At 47.5% G+C, this 20,364-nt stretch overlaps 8 protein-coding genes across 8 annotated transcripts; 5 read left to right on the top strand and 3 right to left on the bottom strand.

Annotated features, from left to right (window-relative positions):
* The first annotated feature begins 584 nt into the window (after window positions 1-584).
* On the top strand, window positions 585-1,658 carry POJ06DRAFT_253888 (HNH endonuclease-domain-containing protein). Its single transcript, XM_056187691.1, has 2 exons — window positions 585-810; window positions 860-1,658. Exons 1-2 carry the CDS (start codon window positions 639-641, stop codon window positions 1,495-1,497), a joined length of 810 nt encoding a protein of 269 aa, XP_056042996.1. The 5' UTR covers window positions 585-638; the 3' UTR covers window positions 1,498-1,658.
* A 1,363-nt stretch (window positions 1,659-3,021) lies between these two features.
* On the bottom strand, window positions 3,022-4,492 carry POJ06DRAFT_281770 (uncharacterized protein; the record flags this gene model as incomplete). The annotated part of the gene is made up of 8 exons (XM_056189972.1): window positions 3,022-3,272; window positions 3,383-3,519; window positions 3,592-3,677; window positions 3,708-3,761; window positions 3,810-3,909; window positions 3,934-4,153; window positions 4,226-4,383; window positions 4,446-4,492. The coding sequence occupies 8 exons, from the start codon at window positions 4,490-4,492 to the stop codon at window positions 3,022-3,024; spliced, it is 1,053 nt and encodes a 350-aa protein (XP_056042995.1).
* Window positions 4,493-5,388: 896 nt separating this feature from the next.
* POJ06DRAFT_112520 (uncharacterized protein) lies at window positions 5,389-5,889 on the bottom strand. The gene has a single exon (XM_056184094.1). The coding sequence runs from the start codon at window positions 5,788-5,790 to the stop codon at window positions 5,512-5,514; it is 279 nt and encodes a 92-aa protein (XP_056042994.1). The 5' UTR covers window positions 5,791-5,889; the 3' UTR covers window positions 5,389-5,511.
* Window positions 5,890-7,261: 1,372 nt separating this feature from the next.
* POJ06DRAFT_112522 (Alpha/Beta hydrolase protein) lies at window positions 7,262-8,429 on the top strand. Its single transcript, XM_056184095.1, has one exon. The coding sequence runs from the start codon at window positions 7,368-7,370 to the stop codon at window positions 8,340-8,342; it is 975 nt and encodes a 324-aa protein (XP_056042993.1). The 5' UTR covers window positions 7,262-7,367; the 3' UTR covers window positions 8,343-8,429.
* A 2,931-nt stretch (window positions 8,430-11,360) lies between these two features.
* Window positions 11,361-11,835, top strand: POJ06DRAFT_253875 (uncharacterized protein; the record flags this gene model as incomplete). Its single annotated transcript, XM_056187690.1, has 2 exons — window positions 11,361-11,424; window positions 11,617-11,835. A coding segment is annotated over one exon (219 nt), but the record flags the coding sequence as incomplete, so codon positions are not given.
* A 2,248-nt stretch (window positions 11,836-14,083) lies between these two features.
* On the bottom strand, window positions 14,084-15,100 carry POJ06DRAFT_253869 (uncharacterized protein; the record flags this gene model as incomplete). Its single annotated transcript, XM_056187689.1, has 3 exons — window positions 14,084-14,551; window positions 14,575-14,827; window positions 15,094-15,100. Coding segments are annotated over 3 exons (728 nt in total), but the record flags the coding sequence as incomplete, so codon positions are not given.
* Window positions 15,096-17,167, top strand: POJ06DRAFT_253865 (uncharacterized protein). Its single transcript, XM_056187688.1, has 5 exons — window positions 15,096-15,185; window positions 15,248-15,349; window positions 15,449-15,993; window positions 16,063-16,194; window positions 16,249-17,167. The coding sequence occupies exons 2-5, from the start codon at window positions 15,286-15,288 to the stop codon at window positions 17,065-17,067; spliced, it is 1,560 nt and encodes a 519-aa protein (XP_056042990.1). The 5' UTR covers window positions 15,096-15,185; window positions 15,248-15,285; the 3' UTR covers window positions 17,068-17,167.
* A 1,326-nt stretch (window positions 17,168-18,493) lies between these two features.
* POJ06DRAFT_290727 (uncharacterized protein) lies at window positions 18,494-19,834 on the top strand (the record flags this gene model as incomplete). Its single annotated transcript, XM_056190349.1, has 4 exons — window positions 18,494-19,036; window positions 19,091-19,207; window positions 19,270-19,520; window positions 19,611-19,834. Coding segments are annotated over exons 1-4 (987 nt in total), but the record flags the coding sequence as incomplete, so codon positions are not given.
* Between the last annotated feature and the right edge of the window lie 530 nt (window positions 19,835-20,364).

The raw sequence follows: 20,364 nt of genomic DNA, 5'->3' as shown, positions 1-20,364 counted from the left end.
ACTGAACGACGCGTCTTATTCTACCAATTTTCAATCCGTTGGAGATTAATCCAATATCCTATCTTACAACAAGATGTCTGACAGCGATTGTGAGATACTGGGAGAGACCTTCTGGTTTGCTGAGGCACTCGTTGAGTGGCGAGACGATGACAAAGTTGATGTTGAGGGTAGTTTATAAGGGTGGCAGGCCAGGGAGGCATGGTTTCATATTGCATTTGTTTTGAAAATTTACGAATATTACGAATAATTTATTTATTTTATTCGTATTCGCGTTAGTAAGCAAGAAATCTTCAGTTATTCGTATTCGTACGAATATATTCGTTATTCGTGTCCACCCCTACCCACCCCCATGAAGCCGTTTTCGACTTAATTAGAAAACGGAATTTTCCCTACGCGAAAGGGGCCGATCAAAAAATCCAGAATAATGCGGCCTTGTGTAATTCAGAGACTGAACGTGTATGTCTGAGCACTAAACTTTTGCCCCTGAAGTCAATAATGGTCAGGTCCGCTTTGGCTGGGGTATAAGGTCGGATCGTTTTCTATTAAAATAAACTCGGCAATTCATGGCCGGCAGCAGAGCTCTAGGTCGAGATGTTCACTTTTACATCTTTTCAGAGCCTGAGAAGCCGCTCGGTGGAATGCGATTGAATCCATCGGTAACGGAGAAAAACTTTCTCTCTATGCTCGGCATCCTCATTGTTGCGTCTGGTCCATATCGGGTCACATTGAGAAGCACCGGAATCGACCTGATGCCCACCGATGATGCTCTCAAGCCAGGTCATTATGAAATAAGACCATATTCTCGCAAAGGTAACATATCTTCTTACGAGTTCTTGTGCTGCTTCTGAGGTTTAGACAGACACGACATCTATCACCGACGAGCCGTGCATTACCCGAATTCTTTCAAGGACTATCACCGTCAGGGATGATATTTTCCGAGCCCGAGTCCGTGAGAGAGATGGAAAATGCGTGATAAGTGGAGTTGTCAACAGAGATTCTAGATGGAATGAATGGAGAGGCTTTGAAGCCGCCCACATCTTCCCAGTCTCCAGCGAAGAATATTTCGTGCAGAACGGATTTTCTCAGTGGATTACGAACCGAATAGGACCACGCGACACGGGGATAAACTCAAGTCAGAATGGGCTACTTATGCTGTCCAATATCCATCAGAAATTTGATGGTTTTGATTTCTCTATCAACCCAGATGATGGCTATAAGATAACCTGTTTCGATAGCGATAATTTCAGAATAGATGGGAGGACACTTGATCCTATTTGTCGAGATCACAACAATGCGAATGGTGTAAGAGACGAACTCCTAAGGTGGCACTTTCGTCAGGCAGTATTGGCCAATATGAGGGGAGCTGGAGAGCCGAGCTTTGAGATGGACTTTCCATCTGGATCTGATATGATGGGGGAGATCCTCAGCGGACCAAAAGCTGCCGAAAGGATGGAGGCGGAGCTTTTCTCAAGGTTGAGTGGGGTATCATCAGAGTAGTGTAGTAGTAGCCATTTTGCACATGCCCAAATGAGTGGCTAAGGAGCCATGGCAGATCTTACATCAAGCACTGGCTTATAATTACGGCTATACGCTCGCGTTATGCATGATGTTGGTGGCCAGGCTATGGATACATGTGTACCAGGAAAGGATTGGACTGGGACTCTGTGACCTCTGCACTGGAACCAGTATGGCTAGCCTGGACTAGATTAGGGACTTGACTAACCTGAAGGACAGCGTCCAAAATCACAGGAGTCTTGAGTCCTTTTTGTCAACCCAGTATGTATATGATATGAGCTCAATAGATTGATATCAGAAGGCAATAAGTTCATTCGATGCTTTTACTGACCACCTTCTCTACTTTTTGGCACGTCAAAAAGAATGTTCAACTTCATGCCAAGCAGATATTTAGAGCTGCAGCTCTTATTGTCCGACCTCCGGTCAGGGTGACACAGGAGTCATTCAACGAAGCCTGGACTGAGCTCCGAAATCTTTATGTATCTAAGCTGTTCCGATGCAGAACCTTACCATACTGTAATTTTGTATGGCATCTCCCAACCGGCCTCCCCGTTGCAGGGTCATGCGCCACCACTGCGCTTGCTCATCATCAATCCCAACACCAGCAAGTCCATCACCGAGAGTCTCAAACCACACCTTGCACATCTTGACGTCCCAAATGTACGCCCGCTTCCCCTCGGCCCCCTGTGGCTACTTTAACACCCCTAGAGACCATCCTCACGTACTGGACCTGTCCCACCGGCCCATCAATCCTCAAAACACAAGCCGACAACATCTACAGCGCCTTACACTCTCTCCTCCCGCTCCTCTCCATTTCCCATCTCTATGACGGCTTCTTGATCGCCTGTTATGCCGATCACATGCTCGCTGGATAAGGGAAGGATGTGTGGCCGAGTTGGGGGTAGAGAGAGGCGAGAGGGTGGTAGTATTGGAGCAGATGGAGTCAGGAGTGACGAGTTTACAAGGACTGATAAGGAGAGGTGCGTAAGGACAATGCGGGGATAGTGTATATGGCGGTACATGAGGTACATACATATGGGACTCTTCCATAGCCCCCGGTTTCTAGGCGCTAGCAGCTCGCTGCGTGTGGTGCGGTCATCTCGTGTAGTAAATTTCAGTTCGCTTCCAAATAGTCGTTATAATTTCACCACCTTCGGCAGGCCCTCATATCTCCGTGGAAATGATTGGCATCTGCTGGCAAGCTTCCAATGTTATAAAACCATTGCTGAGTTGGCGGCCTCAACCCCTTGCTTCACTGGAGGGTAGTACTCTCCCAAAGAAATTTGGATCTCATTGCCTGGGAATTCCAGGCGCTATCTAATTGTTGGTTCATTCCACCGCTAATCGTCCAGTCCTGTTCCAATGGTGTATATAGCCATCAAAGCAGGTTTGAATACTATTTTCAATACTATTCTCATAGGACTGGGCTTCTTCTGTACATGATCTCGACTTTCCGACTATGGTGTCGAGTCCGTGCCATCCTCGCCAAGAAAGCAGCACTTGCGTCTATCTCGTGGCTAAGAGTATACCGCCAAAAATACCAATGATTGCCAAATTAAGCTTCGAGGCGAAATACCGGAAACTTTGAAGATGCTCAGGCTTCAGTCGTTTCACGAACTCGACTGCAGAAACAAAACGGACTCTATCGGCGGCTCTTGTGATAAGTCGCAAATTTTCGTCCGCGTCTAGATCTTGGTAACGGATTATTGCTCTGTGAAGAGTAATTTCAGCTGCAAAATAGCAAAGATGAAGATATCCTAACCCAGGTCATTAAATTGCAACGCAATAATTTGATAGATGTTGGGATAGCGCAAGCTTTCGCGATTTCGTTTCGTCCATTGACAAGCACGAAGCCAGATTAGAATACCATGATTTGAGTCTGATTTGCAGTGGCCTTTGCCTTTTCCAAAGCGTCCAGGGTATTCGTCGTTGTTCCTCATTCCTTTGAGGGTGAAGAAGGTGTCTAGAATGTTAGCCAGAATCTCTGTTAGAGAAACCAGCCACCTCTACACTTCCTTCCTTGTCATCGTCATCTTTCGCAGTCTATGGGAAATCTTGAACTTCCAAAGGCCGCACATCCCTATTTCATCCGTGATATGCGACGGTCGGCCGTGAATCAAGGCTCCCCACTTGTCTTCAGCAAAAAGAGCCCATGCGACTCTCTTCCTGACACCGATTTCCTAATCAGGAACTCTCCATTCCGAGCAGTCTGTATGAATTCCAAGATTTTGTGCCATAGCTACGAGCTGACCCGTCATGGCCCAAGAGTCGCCATCTGGCCGCTGTTACAGCACCAATCCAGCCTGGAGGTCTGAAATCTTAGGGCGATGGTAGCAGTCAGCTAAGATCTTCGGAATCAGATTCTCTAACTCTTTGACGTTGGGCTTTGGCAAGCTGGAGAGTCCTAGACTCTAAGACCACCAATTCAATGCCAAAATATAAACAGCTGCTAAGCCCAGTGGTGTAAGTTCGCGGCAGGTACGGCCATGCTTCTCGAGAAAAACACTTTTGTGAACTATAGGAAAGCTGGGGTGTACAATGCGAAAATAAAGATCCACTAAGGCTGATCCGTGAGGAGTTACGATCGCCTCTATGGCATCCAGATTTGCCATCTCCTCCTTTACCTCTGCAGCAGTATCTGAATGAACAATGAAATGAGTTTGCTTGCTTGCAGTCTGGTGAGTCGCCCGGCGAAGAGTGCCAAGAGGACTGGCATATTCGTCTCTGACATCGAAATGAGAACGGCTTAGGAGCCGTGTGTCATACTCTGTTGTAGCACCAAAAAAAAGTAAATTGACGATTTGGTGGCCAAGAGTCTGCTTGAGAAGGGACGGGCCTGGCAGCCTGGAGTAGTCATTTACTGGAATCCTGGCATTGGGTACTACTGCGTGTCAGTCTCAGAGAGCTTGGGACACTGAGAATGGCCGTACTTGCTGGTGTTTTCTTCTGATTTCTGGCAAAGAGTGTCGGTTAGCATAGTGAACAAAGCTATTGCCAACAACAGCCAAGATCAATGCTTACCGAGGATTGGCAAGCCGATGGTTGTTGCCTTCTGCATCAGGTCTTTTCCCTTTGCGTGGCGGATCTTAAAGAAACGTACACTCCAGGGATCGGGACTTGCACAGAACGCAGGTAGCTGTCTCTTCGGTGAGCAAGCAGCGGATCTTCCGTTTCCTGCACGCATCACAAGGTCTTTCCCGTGTAGCTCCACCAGAATCGTGGTAGCTCCTGGGGGTTGAAGATAGCTTAGGTTTATTACCCAATTGGGCAGCCATATCGGGAATGCCTCAATATAGAAGGTGGCCATCTACGTGTGGTGGAGGATGACATATGACATTGAGCGGTCAAACTTTCGGGTTTTGATTTGGAGATGAGCAAGAGATAAGGCGATCGGCCGAGTCTAGTTCCTCGTTAACCTTGATTACTTCTCCCCTATTTCCTGACCTTTTCCCTAACCCTAGAAGCGATTTTGCATGGACTACTGGCACAAAATAACAGTAGTTAATATAACTGGTGCTGCATGAGCCTGCAGCTCGTAGGCAGGTAGGCAGGCGCCATACAAAAATAGAGTTTGGGATTGGCTATCCGCTTGTTGCCTGCCTCCTGCCTGTCCGACTCGAGGAGTGGCTCAAACCACATGAAGTAGTGCGGCCGTCAAGCTCTCCAGCATTGCAGAGGACTCGGACGCGGGAAACATCGCCGCCCACAGAAAGTCGCCATTATAGCGGGCGTGGCTTTTACGGCCGGGATGGTGGTGTCAGGGTTAGGGTACAGAGTTATGATATATCGCATAACGCAGCGTGGTTGGGATTGCTGTCCTGGCGGGATTAAGGTTGCGGCACTCTTTGGTCTCTATCTTCGTCCCCTGCCGTTCTCTACTATTGGTAGCGTCTCCGCTCCTTTACTATTTAGGGCTGTTCACGATACGATATCGGCAAGGTTTGGGCTAATGGGCAATTGGCAATTGGCATCGTCAACCTTAATGCCCGCCGATAATTATCGTCTACCGTATCGGCAGATGTTACAAGCTTGACGATACGATATCGTCAATCTGAGGAGCGTAGACTTAGCAGACTTATCCACCACTTTCCTCCATTCAACCTGGCTCTCAACGCCCCCAAGGCTCGTCGGATGCTGAAACAGAGTCAGAAAACCTGGGAGCTGTCGACTCATCTCTGCCGTTTTCATTTCCAATGGAAATACAGCACCAAATCCATTCGGCATTTGCTCCCTTAACCAATGAACGTCCCCTTCCTGTAGACCCGCCTCATTCATCGGCCCAGCGAACCAATCCCGTGGCGTTCTCGCTCTGCCACTGAACTCTCAGTTCTAAAGTGCGACGACTTAGGAGACCAAGCCATCCCTCCATGCTGCAAAGCACGCTGTCCAGAATTGTCCGCTGTTCGTGAAGTGTCTTGAACCAATCGCCTTTTCGTGTTCCGGTCGAACAGATAATGTACCCCAAAGAAGATCATGATGGACTCCAAAGTAGTTTGTACCACTGTGCATTATTACATCCGCCAATGCAAAAGGGTCGTGCAGACCCGGAGAGCCGAGTGTAGAATCAACAACAAGATATGCTCCACGCTCATGGACTTTGTCGCAAATTCTTTGATACTTGCTGCAACTGATCTAACCCAAAATGGTCTTCAGGGGTGTAGGGATGGAAATTCGGAAATTTCAAGAATTCCGTGGCTCGCGGAGTAAGCCTGAATCAGCCAATCACAGAACTCTGTTTTTCGGGTGACCCTCTGATTGGTCGGTTGGGACCCGGCAACGTTGGCTAGAAACAACATCTCAATGTATATACTTTTCACCCTGGAGTCGATTCCGAGGTCATTCATTCCACAGCAGAACATTGCGTAGATCCTCAGTGAGATATTACTCCTAACTGATTTTTCTACACAATGAAGCTCAAAATTGACTCTATTCCACGCAAAGAACTTGATGCGGCCTTCGAGATTATTACCCGCGACGACAGGACATGTTTATCCCATATGCTAGCAGTGCTGATTTTTACTATTTACTAGAAAAACCGCGGGCTGCGCTGCCAATTCTGCAAGGGGATGGCTTTCTGCGCCAATATTACAACTCAACAACTTGCCAAAATTTCATTATAACTTAACAAATCGCCTGAAACCCTTGGATCGATCTACATTTACGGTGAGTCGGGTCTACACATGTAAATGGTCGACCATAGCGCCAGGATGACTGTGCGCTGTCTAGTTAGGTCAGATACCGTGTTATATGGATGAGAATGCTGTAACCACTAATGCGCTCGGTCCTAAGGGCTGTTATATTACACTAAATTCCTTGTGCGGCAGTTCTGTGAGAACAGGAATTGGCAAATCTTGCTTGGATGCCCTTGCTTCATAATCGTTCTTCCGCCCTGCGCTTACGATCACAAAAACCTCATTTCTAACTATTGAACTATATCGAGCGTCTCGCTGAGCGTTTAGCTAGTATCACTATATGCAGAAAATCGAACTAAGAAGGTCTTGATTCAGTCTTCCAGAAATAGGGATTTAAATATATAGCAAATTGCATATAAAATATTACCAAGATGAATAACTCCTAGAGCCGTGAAGATAACAGAAAATCCTGCATAGTTCGCGGCGGTCGGAGGTCGGTATAATCCGACTTCCTAAATAGGAAGGTGCCACACTCGAGGCGGTCATGTGCGGGCGACAAACTACAATATGAGTATTTGTAAGCAAAGAAGGAAATTAATATCTTTTCTCTCAAATGTGATGGAATAAATTGTGAGTACTTACTAGTTTCTATTTACCCACCTAAGCAAATCTCTTCACCTAAGTGACCTAAATCCCCACCATCTCACATTTATCAACGAGATGTCGGTCGTGCTACCTCGTCCTGGGACAGCGAAGTCCGTCGACGCGCTGCGGTCAATCCGGGCTCCATCTGAAGCCGCCTTCGTCGCAACCTTTGGTAATCTGCTGCCACGAGCATTATATCTACGGACGCCAAACGGCAGAGCCGCATATTACGAGCTGCCGCCCTCGTCTCCCGCACCCACAGACCGCACAAACCCGATTTCCCGTGTGCTTTTCGTGCACGGCGTCCAGACGCCCGCAATCGGCCTGCAGCCATTGGCAAACGCGCTCTCTTCGCGTTTTCCATATGCTCAATGTGTACTTGTTGACCTGTGGGGCCACGGGCTCACGGACACACCATTTGTGGCGCACGACCCGGCGCTCTTTCATGCGTTGCTGGAGGCATTGATGGTGCAGCTTGGGTGGGAAGATGCCCATTTCGTTGGTTATTCGTTTGGCGGGTCAACCACAGCGACTTTCGGGGCTGCACACCCCGAACGTGTCGCGTCCATGGTGCTGGTTGCGCCCGCGGGTCTAATCCGCGCAACACAATTTGACGAGTTGCAGAGGAGTTACTTGCATGGCGGCGAGGGATTGGAGGAGCGGGCGCGAGCGTGGATTTTGGAGCTGCTGGAAGGGGGCCAATTAATTGTCCCTTCAGATTGGAAGGAGAGAGTTGGACGAGGCGAAGTAGTTGCGGAGGCTGTTCGAGACTGGCAAATGAGGGAGCATGAAGGGCACATGGCAAGCGTAGTAGGTATTGTTAGAGATGGTGGGGTCCTGGATAAACATGCTGAATTTGCTAAAGCAGCAAAAAAAGGCATTAAAGGTCTATGTATCCTAGGAGAGCTGGACAACTTGTGCAGCGTGCAGGACTTACACCATGTTGGGATGCGGAATATTGCTGTCGTTCCGCAGGTGGGACATGGAGTTGTGAGAGAAAGGGTGCCAGAGGTCGCCCGACTGATTGAGGATTTCTGGAACGAGCTCTAGTAGGCAAGGTGGCTAGTAAGTAAGCTTAACATACTATGACTACTCAACAAGGCTGCAGAATCTTAGGAGATGGTTGGCTTGAGCGTGGAGTGCATTGATTCGAGGTTGGAAATTTTCACGATGGCACTCTTGATTAGGGTCAGCATTGAAGAATCAACTCTCGCTACTCCTGGCCCCTATTCCTAGTAGTTGAGTCTCTTTACTCAAAACTTCAACCGGCAATCTGATGGTCCGAAAACCAACCTGAACATGTAATCGGCAGTGCAGGGAGCTGAACCAGGTATTGACTATGGACTCTTACTGTCGAAAATAGTCTTTTAAGGTTGTTGTCCTGACAGCGCAACGTTGAAGTTTAATCTTCCCAACTGCTGAGCCGCACAACCACGCTATATGGCGACTAACGGTTAGTCGCGACAAAGTACTCGTCCATCGCCACCGTGTAATAGTATCTCCGCCCTTGCGGTTATGAGGCTTAAAATAAAACTGAATGTCAATTGGACTGCCTAATACAGATTTTGGTATTTTTTGTTCCTCACTAGAAATTTGATAATATTGTGCTTCTGTAAACTTCTGGGGTATAACGTGGGTGATAAGCGAGCCGCGCAGACAAGCGAGCCGCGCATTTTCTACTCAACGTATATCTATCAAATTTGACACGACATTTTTACACAACAAAACATGGAATGCACTTCTAAAGAACGTAGACTTTTATTAGCCCTCGAAGCTACCCAAAAACGCGCTCAGCTAAGCATTCGACAGGCTGCAACGATCTACAATGTACCCGAATCTACCTTACGCGATCGAATGAACGGGCGACTGTCGCGACGCGACCTTATTCCCAATTCTCGAAAATTTACGGACCTGGAAGAAAATGCTATTCTGGAGCATGTCTTGGACTTAGATTCGCGCGGGTTTCCGCCCAGGCTCGCTGATGTGGAAAATATGGCTAATCTGCTGCTCGCAGAGCGCGACGCGGGATCCGTGGGCAAGCGTTGGGCAATGAACTTCGTCAAACGGCAACCGATGCTTAAAACATACTTTAATCGCGGACACGATTACCAGAGAGCGCTCTGCGAAGATCCTAAGAAGATCGAGGAGTGGTTTGATCTTGTTAGGAATACGAGGGCCAAATACGGGATCGTGACGCAGATGTTTATAACTTCGACGAGACCGGGTATATGATTGGCATTATCTCGTCATCCATGAGAGTTACACGCGCGGAACGAGTTGGGCGAGCGAAGACAGTCCAACCAGGTAATCGTGAATGGGCCACAGTGATCCAGGGAGTTAATGCAGAAGGGTGGTCTATCCCGCCGTTCATCGTGGTTCAAGGGGCCTACCACCTCGCAAACTGGTACTCGGAGAGCAACCTTCCGCCAGATTGGGTCAAACCTACAGATAATGGCTGGACGAACAACGAGACAGGCCTTGAATGGATTCGACATTTTGATAGACATACCAACCATCGCAGAAAAGGCGGATATCGATTGTTAGTGATTGACGGCCATACGAGTCACCGTTCGGCGGAGTTCGACCAATTTTGCAAGGAAAGGGATATTATCACAATCTGCATGCCTCCTCACTCATCCCATCTTCTTCAACCGCTAGACGTTGGATGCTTCAGTCCACTGAAACGGGCGTACGGGCGCCAAATCGAGGAGCTCATCAAGTGTCATATTGACCACGTGACAAAGGTCGAATTTCTCGTCGCATTTCTCGTCGCATTTTTCGAGTGTATGAACGAAAAGAATATCAAGGCGGGATTCAGAGGGTCAGGTTTAGTACTTATGGACCCTGAAGTTGTCCTATCCAAATTGGATGTCAAAGTACGGACTCCATCACCTCCGCGTCTTCCTTCCCCCACTGGCAAGCCTTGGATCTCTCAGACGCCACACAGCCCTATAGAGGCTGTGTCACAATCTGAATTCATCAAAAGTCGCATTGCCAGTCATCAAAATAGCTCACCGACACCAATTTATGATGCTGTCGAACGGCTTGCAAAAGGGACGCAAGCATTAGCTCATACGGTCACGCTCCTCAGCCACCAAGTCCGTACACTTCAAAAGGCAAATGAAACTTTAAGCAAGCGCCGGCGGGCAAAAGGACCCGAATTATGCTTGGAGGATCACTTGCAGTACAAGACGGGCAAGACTTGATTGCACAAAAAGACGTTGTTGAGCAGCTGGAGCGCGAAACGCGTGAGAGTGGTGGACGGAAGAAGAGGACAGAGCCAGCTCAACGGCGCTGTGGTAAGTGCGGTAAACCCGGACATAACGCGGCCACAGAGGAGGAGGAATTTGAACAAGAACGCGGGGCAACAGTACCTGGACCAGCTACTTACATGTGGCCACCCTGAACGCATTAAGAGCGCCTTAAGGATGTCTCGCGATACCTTTATTTCGCTATGCAACTGGCTTGTAAACCATACACAGTTGAGAGCCTCAACGCATGTTTCAGTGGAGCTGAAACTAGCTATCTTCCTACATATCGTCTCCCGGCCAGCTTCACAGAGAGATACTATGGAACGCTACTTTGTTGGAAACAGGGTAGTAAGCGAGTAAGCTACTATAATGACTTGAAATAAGCTACTATAATGATTTGAAAGCAGACATTAGCTAATTGCTCGCAGATCATTTCATGAAGTTCTCGAATCGCTGCTCATCCTTTACCCCGCCGTTGTCAACCTCCCTGATCTTGATACTCCCCTTGCATCGCGAATCTCTGACGACTCTCGATTTTATCCATGGTTTAAAGATTGCCTAGGAGCATTGGATGGCACACATATTGCCGCACATATTAGTCTGCAGGAGCAACCTAAATTTCGGAACCGCAAAGGCTATCTGTCACAGAACGTACTTGCTGTTTGTGACTTCGACCTGAATTTTGTATACGTTTTGGCCGGTTGGGAAGGCTCAGCGCACGACGGGCGAGTACTCTCAGATGCTCAGGCTTCCCAAGGCTTTGGTACGCCGCCAGGCAAGTACTGGTTAGGTGATGCTGGCTATGGAAATAGTGAGTTTGTTCTTGCACCCTACCGATCGGTGCGGTACCATTTGAAAGAGCAACGGCTGGCCAATTTAAAGTACTTTTCTATCTATCTTGTCTTCTTTTACATACTAATTTATATGGGAATTATTAGGCCAGAGAACGCCAAGGAGCTGTTTAACCTCCGCCACGCGTCATTACGCAACGTTATTGAACGGATATTCGGAGTTATAAAGAGGAGATTTAAAATACTGGCGGTAATGGGTGAGTATTCAATACAAACGCAGATTCGGCTAGTACTTGGCCTCCTTGGCCTTTTAACTTTATTCGTCAAAGGGAAGGTGTTGACTTGAGTGATGATATTGGTGACAATGCAGGGGATTCAACTCCTTTGGTGGCTGCAACAGGGTCTCAATCTCAAGGCTCCAAAGCTATGAATGAGTTTAGGGATAAGATTGCTCAAGAGATGTGGGTAGCGTACTGTCAGCATATTGGAAGGGGGTTTTAAAAAAATCTAATAAAAACTATACGAAAACACAGTAAAACAATTCACTCATACATAAAGGATTTTAATACCTGCATGTCTTTCTAGCCAGCGGTCTCTTCTGGCCACATCTTTAATGCCAGTGAACACACTTGATTTGGCCTCGTTTTCAAGGCAATCTAAAGCCATGTCCATATGCTCACCGGACAATTTTCCTCCGTACTCTTCCTCTAAAAGATTGATTGCTTGTTGGAGTACGTTGCGACGTGAGCGAGCTAGCTGAGTGATAACTTGCTCCATTAACTGAAATGACTCACCCTTTGAAGGCTCCTTCTCTTTCTCCTTCTCTACCATATCGTTATTAATTCGCCGGCGTTTTCGAAGAGGGCCAGAGGCCGAATAAGGAGAGGGAGTAGAGCTACTTCCAGAAGAGGAGGGACCGCTAAGAAGAGCGTCGAGAAGTGATTTATTAGCGTAGCAGCGTAGCCACCAGTAGCCATTGAAGGGGCGTATAGCTCATCTAGAAGCTCGGTGAATTCAAGGGCATTATAACGGTGCCATTTGCATGATTTTCGGTGCTGATTTGTTAGCAAATATCACCAAAGAGCCACTAGAAACATACCCTAGGCACCTCATCCCATGCCTCTGGAGCTGCCGTAACACAACGAGTTTCTGGGTGAATCCCAAAGCCCGACTGACCAATCAACCACTTCCAATCTTTATAATAAGCCTTGTAATTGGACTCCTTGTTCTTTAACTTCTCGATCGATAAGACGTGTTGAACATTTGAAGAAGTTCTTGATCGGACGACCTCTAAAGCGTCTACCCAGGCCTCTTGTTTGAACCTTGAATCGGCTCTTTTCCCACTTCTGACCTTATCCAAGAGAGTTGTAAAGAGCCCCTCCTCCATTGTATAGGTCCATGCTAGTCTTGAAGGGCCCTGGACCTCTGTTTTCTGGCCTGCTTTGATAAGTCCAATCTCTATGGACTCTGGTCCGGATTCGAAGGCAGACGGGATAGGTAGCGGAGTATCGAAAGGGTCTTCTGAACTACGACGAGGGGGGTATTCGAAACGCTCTTCTCGCGGCAGTGGCGGGGAAGGGGAAGAGACAGTAATTGTATCTTCTTCAAGAGGCTCCATAAACTGTGAAGGCCATGTAGCCTCAAGGTGACTTCTCTTCTTATTAGTACGGGTCATTTCAAGAATATCAAATATTGATACGAAAGAGAAATTAGAGGGATGGGTAATAAATTAAGTGGAGTCGCGTTTACGCGGTTGTAGGGTAACTTCATGCTCTCCTCAATTGTTAACGCGTAAATGCCGTGTTTGATCCGGGTCACGTGCGGATTCAAATGGGAACTCCGTTTACATTTAAATGGAGGTAAAATGGAGCTCCCATATAAGCGCATGAAACCCTGAGCCCTAAATGGGACCTCCATTAGAAGGAAAAAAATGGCCGCACCTAAACGGAGCTCCCATTTAAAAAAGTAAATGGGAGGGCCATTAAAAAAAAGAATCAGGCCCTAACTTATGACAACATTCCCACACCTATTAATTTAAGGAAAACCCTGTTTGTCGGGACTAACCGTTAGTCACCATATTGAGTATTGACTCATTCACGCTGGGTGCCTCAAACAGTCTTGGTACCAAAACTACGGGAGAAATTTAGATTGGTGCCGAAAATAGGCTCCAAGCCCTGACCCTAGAAAACCTCACGAGAAATTTCGGTTCCTAGAATTAAATCCACAGTGAGTTTTTTGACTCTGTTCTTACTTAATTCTTACAATACTTTTGTCATGTGATCTCCAGAGGATTGTCCAGGGTAAGGGCGCGTTCCTTAGCAGCAAAATGGAAGAAAAAATTAATTTCCTAACTTTGAAATTTGTATTTCAGCGATTATATAGATCGTCCCATCTTGCTGGTGATATAAATATTGATCTCAATGTACACCGCTCGCTTGATGTTATGTTTAAAGATAGCCCTCCATCACTCAAAAGCGATGAAACCTAGCACGAAAGATGTGACTCAGTCATCAGAAACCTGTTAGGACAAAAAAGACCCGGGTCTAATGAAAACAAACCCTTCCTGCTTCTTGAAACGTTTTGTGACTAGGGCCTACTCGCTAAGGAAATCCCATGCCTCCTTCCTCAATCTCATCAGCCTCTGCAACTCCGCCCCCCCATAGCCACCTTGGACATCGTCACCAATATCAAAGGCTCCCTCGGGCACAATGGCAAAAGCCCTTCCACTAATGCTCTCGTCAATGGCTACCTCGCAACCGCTGATGTGAGCGTTTCAGGTTTCGCAAACGTGATTCCCTTGCTCTCCTCAATACCGTACTCCTTCATCTTGTCCAGAATCGGCGCAAGCATGGGCGTCTTCATCGCCCAAGGCGCAATTAAGTTGCAGCGCACGTTTAGGTCGTCCTTGGCTCGCGCGCGTATCGCGCGGAATAGTCCACGGACTCCAAACTTAGATGCTGTGTATACGGTGTCGTGCCTGTCGTCCACGTAACCTGCCAGTGATGCCACCATGATGATGGATTTTGTGGTAACCTGCGCGTCCAGTCTAGCGTAATGAAGAGATAGGGTCACGGTGTAGTATGTGCCGATAAGGTTGACTTCGATGGGTCGGATGCTGCGAGGTTTGGGTACGTCACCATCGATTGATGCTTCAACAGACAAAACGCTGTCTACGAGATGGCCCGAATCATCGATACCTGCAAAGATGGCGACGAATCTAAGCTCTTGGTTGGCGAATACGCGAGCGCAGACTGGAATGCCCTGACTTGCGACTCCCAGGATATGACGTCGCAGTATATGTACTGCGCTTTGTGCCCTTTGCTTCTGAGCTCTTCCACTATCTGGTCGCCAGACTGGATGTCCGCAATAGTCACATAAGCACCTGCGTTCGCGAAGAGAAAAGCAGTCTCTCGCCCTAGACCCGAAGCACCTCCGGTAATTAGGACGGACTTCTCTTTGAGTAGCGAGAGGTCAATCGAGTCGGATGATATTTCTATCATATTTGTCAGCCCTGTGCATTCGTTGAAATATAAAGAACTCTGAAGAATTATGGACGGACCAGCCGAGGAGCTCCAACTTATTATATACACACATATCCTGTATGAAGGTCTAAATTCAGGACTATTACTAGTGACGGAATTAGCAGCGGGCAAGGAGTCAGCCGCACAAATCAATCGGTAAAGGCTATCAGCGGCATTTCCCAAAACCGCAGCATTCGGCGGGGTGCATACCAGGGTTAGGGTCAGATTTTATAGTTACGATCCATGATCTCCCTTTCGTCGAATTATCCTTGTAGTCCTAGACAAGGATGTCGTGGGCTCCAGTCCTACCGGCCGCCTAACGGCCTGCTAGTAAGTATAGGCTACAATAATTCAATGCCCATCCCTATAGGGAAGCAATTGACGAGATGCAGATATAGACCTTTTTTCATCAGTCACAAACGTGGTCAATATGGTTGGTGTTCCCGGACGCAGCAAAGGTTGTCATACTTGTTTAAGGAGGAGAGTCAAGTGCGGTAAGTAGCTACGCTATTCCATGCACTTCCTCCGTAATACGATTCTTACCTCACCCAACTGTCCGTAATCACCCATAGCTCACTTCTGTGATATACTAGATGAGTCCACGCCAGCTTGTAGGCGGTGCGAAAAGGCTGGCTACAAATGTTCGGGGTACGAAAGAAAACTGGAGATGCGTTTCCATAGCTTTGCAGAACGACACGCCCAACCAACTTCTTCTGCTCCAACAGAGATATCGAAAGCTGCGCCCACTCTTCTCGATACCCAGCATATCCACAGGAAGCTGGTTCGTTCCTCCAATGACGGAGGGGACCAAAGTTCTGTGCCCCCAGAGATGAGTTTAGTGGCGTTCCAGGAGAGCATCCAGTTTGCATATCTCTTCAATAACTTTGTGTGGAGTAGCTATGGCACTCCATGGCTCCAAATGTCCGCCGAGGGGAGAATCGATGGTTTATCTTTAGAGGCATCTCGAGCTTTTTCTCTTAGCATCTTTGGAAAGCACCATCATCAAACCGATATAGAAGTATTAGGAGCAATTCACTATGAAAGGACAGTTCGTGCACTGACGTCTCGGCTCTACAATGTGGGGTTCCCTGGTAGCGAAACCTTGATCGTACCTATTTTGATCCTCTTGATGCACTCCGTAAGTAGGATTCTACTGTACCTGGTTCCGCTGCCTTATGGTCGAATCGCGAGCTTATTGGGACCATAGACTTCGGTACCTGACATCCAAGCTGCATCGTTTCACATCAAAGGGCTGTTGAAATTAATTCAAATCTGCGGCCCAGAGAGGTTTGCAGTAGATCATTTGAGACCGGTCTTTGAATCCTGTAGGGCGACACTGGTAAGTGAGGAAATTTAGTCTAAGTCGGAGCCAGGACACTGACATTTCCTCTAGATTATCGTGGCCTTAATCAGCAAGACTAGGACGTTTTTAGAACAAGATGCCTGGCTAACTAAGCCTTGGTCCGCCATAGGCGGAGATGTCAACAATAAGAACGCGCAGAACCAACTTGTCGACATCCTTGCCTACATCCCAGGTTTTCTCCAGGATCAGGCCCAACTTAAGCGATGGTCCTCGGAGCACCTTAAGCTCGACCTTATCCAGCGCATCGAGCATCAGATCGCAAGGATCTATGACTGGCGACGACGCTGGGAGCAAGTGAACCGCAACGCCATGTGGGTAATTGACCCTAAATTTGTCCCGTCTGATCACCTTCTCAGTCCGACACGTGCGGGTCGAAAAGTCATGCTATTTTCATCTTTCACTACAGCCACAGAAATCGCCCTCTACAACGCGGTGATCCTCTGCCTGTTTAGCCTGCTGTGCACATTCAAGCCGTGCGAATCAGACTTGATCTTGACAATTGCCCTGTCACAGACCCCTCTCTTCCTCCCTAGCGAAGTCTCCTCCTTGATCGAACTGGCCGTCGAAATCTGTCATGCCTTCGAGTTCCAACTCGCTAACTTCCACCGCAGCCATGACTCGACGCTCTTCTGGCTCTTCCCGATTGAGATCGCGAGCAATATCCTCGAGGACGATGCCGAGTACATTTCCTGGATTAGGGCCATGCTTAGCACATCGCAGGTCACTCGCGGCTACGGCACGGGCCAGAAAACCTACGGCTTAAACTTCGAATTCGCGAAGATTGCGAGGACGACGGCCAACTATCTGGGCCCTCGAACCGCTCTCGATGAGATGACGACCCAAGAGTAGGGTCTTACCAGGGATCACCACTCCTATGCAGGACTAGAATCAAGTGTGGTAATAGAAACTTAGGTATAGAGCAGATTGTGAAATTCACTTTGAAACACCCAAACATACATAGCCCCATGACATCGTAGACTAAGTAAAGAGTAACGTCTAAAAGCGGCAACGTCACTATTATGGATTGCTCCCATAGGTAACGATATACCAGTTGGCTCTTGGTGGGGAGGAAGACTGGATTCAATATTAGGCCAGGAATGCAAGAGTCTTTAGAAGTTGACTACGAAGACTAAGAGTAATGGGACACCACGATAGACAGCCCGTTAGCCTGACGCCCCTGTTCGAAAAGTTATATTCTGCTCCTTATTCTCTATCTAAGCCTTAATGATCGCTTCTTATAACGCCGTGGTCCTGCGGCTAGTAAGACTTCTCTAGGTAATATAGCCGTCCGGTCCGAAGCCAATTACCGTCCTGCGCAAGAAAGAATAGATGTAAAGTTATACAATGATATTTTCATGCTCTATAACAACAGCGTATCCTGTAGGAGTCCCATACAGAGAACATCTCTTCTTCTAAACCTTAAGAGTCGAGCCAATATCAAGAGCTGAAATCAAGTCCTTTATGGCTCCCGCTTTGACTTGTTTAAAGTCTTGATCAACTTACTTCAACTTTATATAGTAGCTAGTTCATCTCATCCGACATTGACGACCTTCTCTATTACATGCGAGGTAACTTATGACAATATTGTGAGTCTAGCGGTCGTACCTCATCCACAGTCTGACAGAACAAAATAGTATAATAATAGCACAGAAAAGTCCAGAAAAGCTCGACAGTAACGCGTACACAAAGGAGATTGAACGCTCGTTTACTGACCTTTCATTAACGACCGTAATAATCATCGCATAGTTCTTCCCATGCACAATTATTATCATCCGTATCGCAGTTGAGCTTTCCCTAGGACTTACGCATTGCTATGGTCTTTGCGTCATAGGCTAGAGCCAGAGCCGTTGTGAACGTGCCAACGATCAACAACTATTTCGTCGTCAAGAATGGCGTCGCGAAAAACAAAGATAGGACTCCACTTCTACTAAGCCTCCAATTTCAATTAGTCGTATTCACTTACTGAATATTCACACTTGTCATTCGTGTGCATCCAATCCGTAACTGCTGCAATATACTTAATGCAGCGCTAATGCACAGACGGTGATAGAATGCAAAGAGGAGCCAGAATGGAACGTTGCAAGCGCCCCACGCTAGCCCATTTTCAGCATCATTGTGCGAGATGCTCCAAGGCCACCAACTTGGCCGCTGAAGGAACAGAATGGGTCTGCTTATACTTCTGCTTTTCGGCATTGATATGATTAGAGTTTTCGAAACGAGAATTTTGATCAATGGAAGAGACTGTTCCAGGACGTACGAAAACGAGGAATTAATACGTTGCCGTGGCACTGCCTCTTACTCTAAAGTAGGATATCAACTCCCTCGGTCCCCTTCTCCTTCTGAACTCCCAGATATTGTCTGCAAAATATTCTTACAATCCTTTGCTTTCGTCTGCCCTGAAGACACGTTTGTCCATCGCAACAATGGTCTGTCTCGTCCTCCTTGGAGCGCTTGCCGTTGCCAGCGCTGCGTTAGCCCAGCGCCCCAACTACACGACAATTTGTGATTACTATACACCCAAGATTTTAAATAAACCGAACAGTCCAGCGTCCCAACTTGAGCTCATGACTGTTATTGTCAATACATTCATCCTTGGCAACTACTCACCTTACCAGCAGGTAAACGTCACCGTTGCTGGTATTACAGCACCAGCTCAATACCATGGGGCAACAGTGAATCTGTTATCGTACTTTAATGGAGGTTGGGCAAGCACCAACCGAGGCGGTTCTGAGGGTATGGTGGTCAATTTTCTCGACGATGGCGGGGCGGGGCCGTTGCAGGAGAACAAACCGGCCGACGGTACGGACTCGAATCAATAGTGAGCCAATCTTTTGATTTCTACAAGTGGAAATGCTCACTTTCGATGAAACAGTCGCCTACTCACTCACATCTACCAGTACTTTGGTACTTTTTATGGATGCTCCTATCAAGGCAATTCGTCAGCCTTCCCTTCGTATCAGGGCAAAGCTAGTCAATACGAAGTGCACAAGTACGTCAGAATATCCTCTCCAATTTCTTCTAGTTCCTGTAGTATGACTAAAACGCTGTCAGGTTCATGGATCTCGATTCCTATGAAATGGGGTTTTTTATCGATCAGGTGTGTTACGCCCTCACATCTCTCGGTTTCGAACAGCTCGATATCGACACAACACGAAGCTCCCTTGATCTGGTCTTCAACAGGCGTTGTACACCCGCAAAAGCCATCATCCCTCATTCTGCTGGACCCCAGCTTCAAGCCTGCTGCATCGCAAGCAATTGTCTCTCCGGCACGAACCCAAGCTGTGCGGCGTACTCGAATGACGGTTTTGGAAAACTCCCGGTAGTAGCGAATGCAACTCTTGTTGGTGACGTGACTAAATTGAAATGTGGTGGATCTGGAAACTCGACGAGAGATGTATCCGTCAGCGAGTACTGCTTCAATCCGCCGGGAAGTTCAAGCGGAATCGGAGGCGCTTCTTCGACTGGTTCTGCTTCATCATCCACTCATGCTTCTGGTTCGGGTTCAGCCTCCACTTCTAGTTCTCCGTCTGCGACCACAACGCCGACAAGTGCTGCTGGACAGATGTTGGGAGTCTCACTTACAACAGTCGCAGCGGCAGTTCTGTTGGTCTGTATCGTATAAAGCCGGTGAATCTCTAGACTGTCACGGTGACGATGCAACCACTGTAACCTTAGCCCTGACAGAATATTGTTGTCTACTATAGATCTTGTCTTCCAGTTGTATTCTTAGCTCCTAGTACACGAATTTTTACCTCGCCTTGCCTTGTCCCTTGAAGTGTAGTCCATTGAGGGTAAGCTGTTGCTCATGAAGAAAACGGTGCCTTCTTGAGAACCTTCATCCGAGTCTTTGTTTTCGATCTTGACTCTAAGAGATCATGTAGGATCTGAAGAGGCATGAAATCACACCCATTTGGACCAGCAAGTAAGTCATTTTCTAAGGGAAGCAACTCGATCTACCAGTACCGCACATGTGGCGATACTCGTCCCGGGTATACGCCCTACCCTTATCTGACAGCCAGCACACCAGTGACCGCGTGATCCTGGGCAAGCAACGGAGAGCCTTTAGGTGGGAACAAGATACTTGAACCCAGCAAACAAGGCCGTTAATAATCAGCACATCGCATTCACTGATAGAAAATGCCACAA

This window comes from Lipomyces tetrasporus, assembly GCF_029532465.1.
Source record: "Lipomyces tetrasporus strain NRRL Y-64009 chromosome Unknown POJ06scaffold_6, whole genome shotgun sequence".
NCBI lineage: Eukaryota > Fungi > Ascomycota > Lipomycetes > Lipomycetales > Lipomycetaceae > Lipomyces > Lipomyces tetrasporus.
This window is presented reverse-complemented; position numbering and strand designations above follow the sequence as displayed.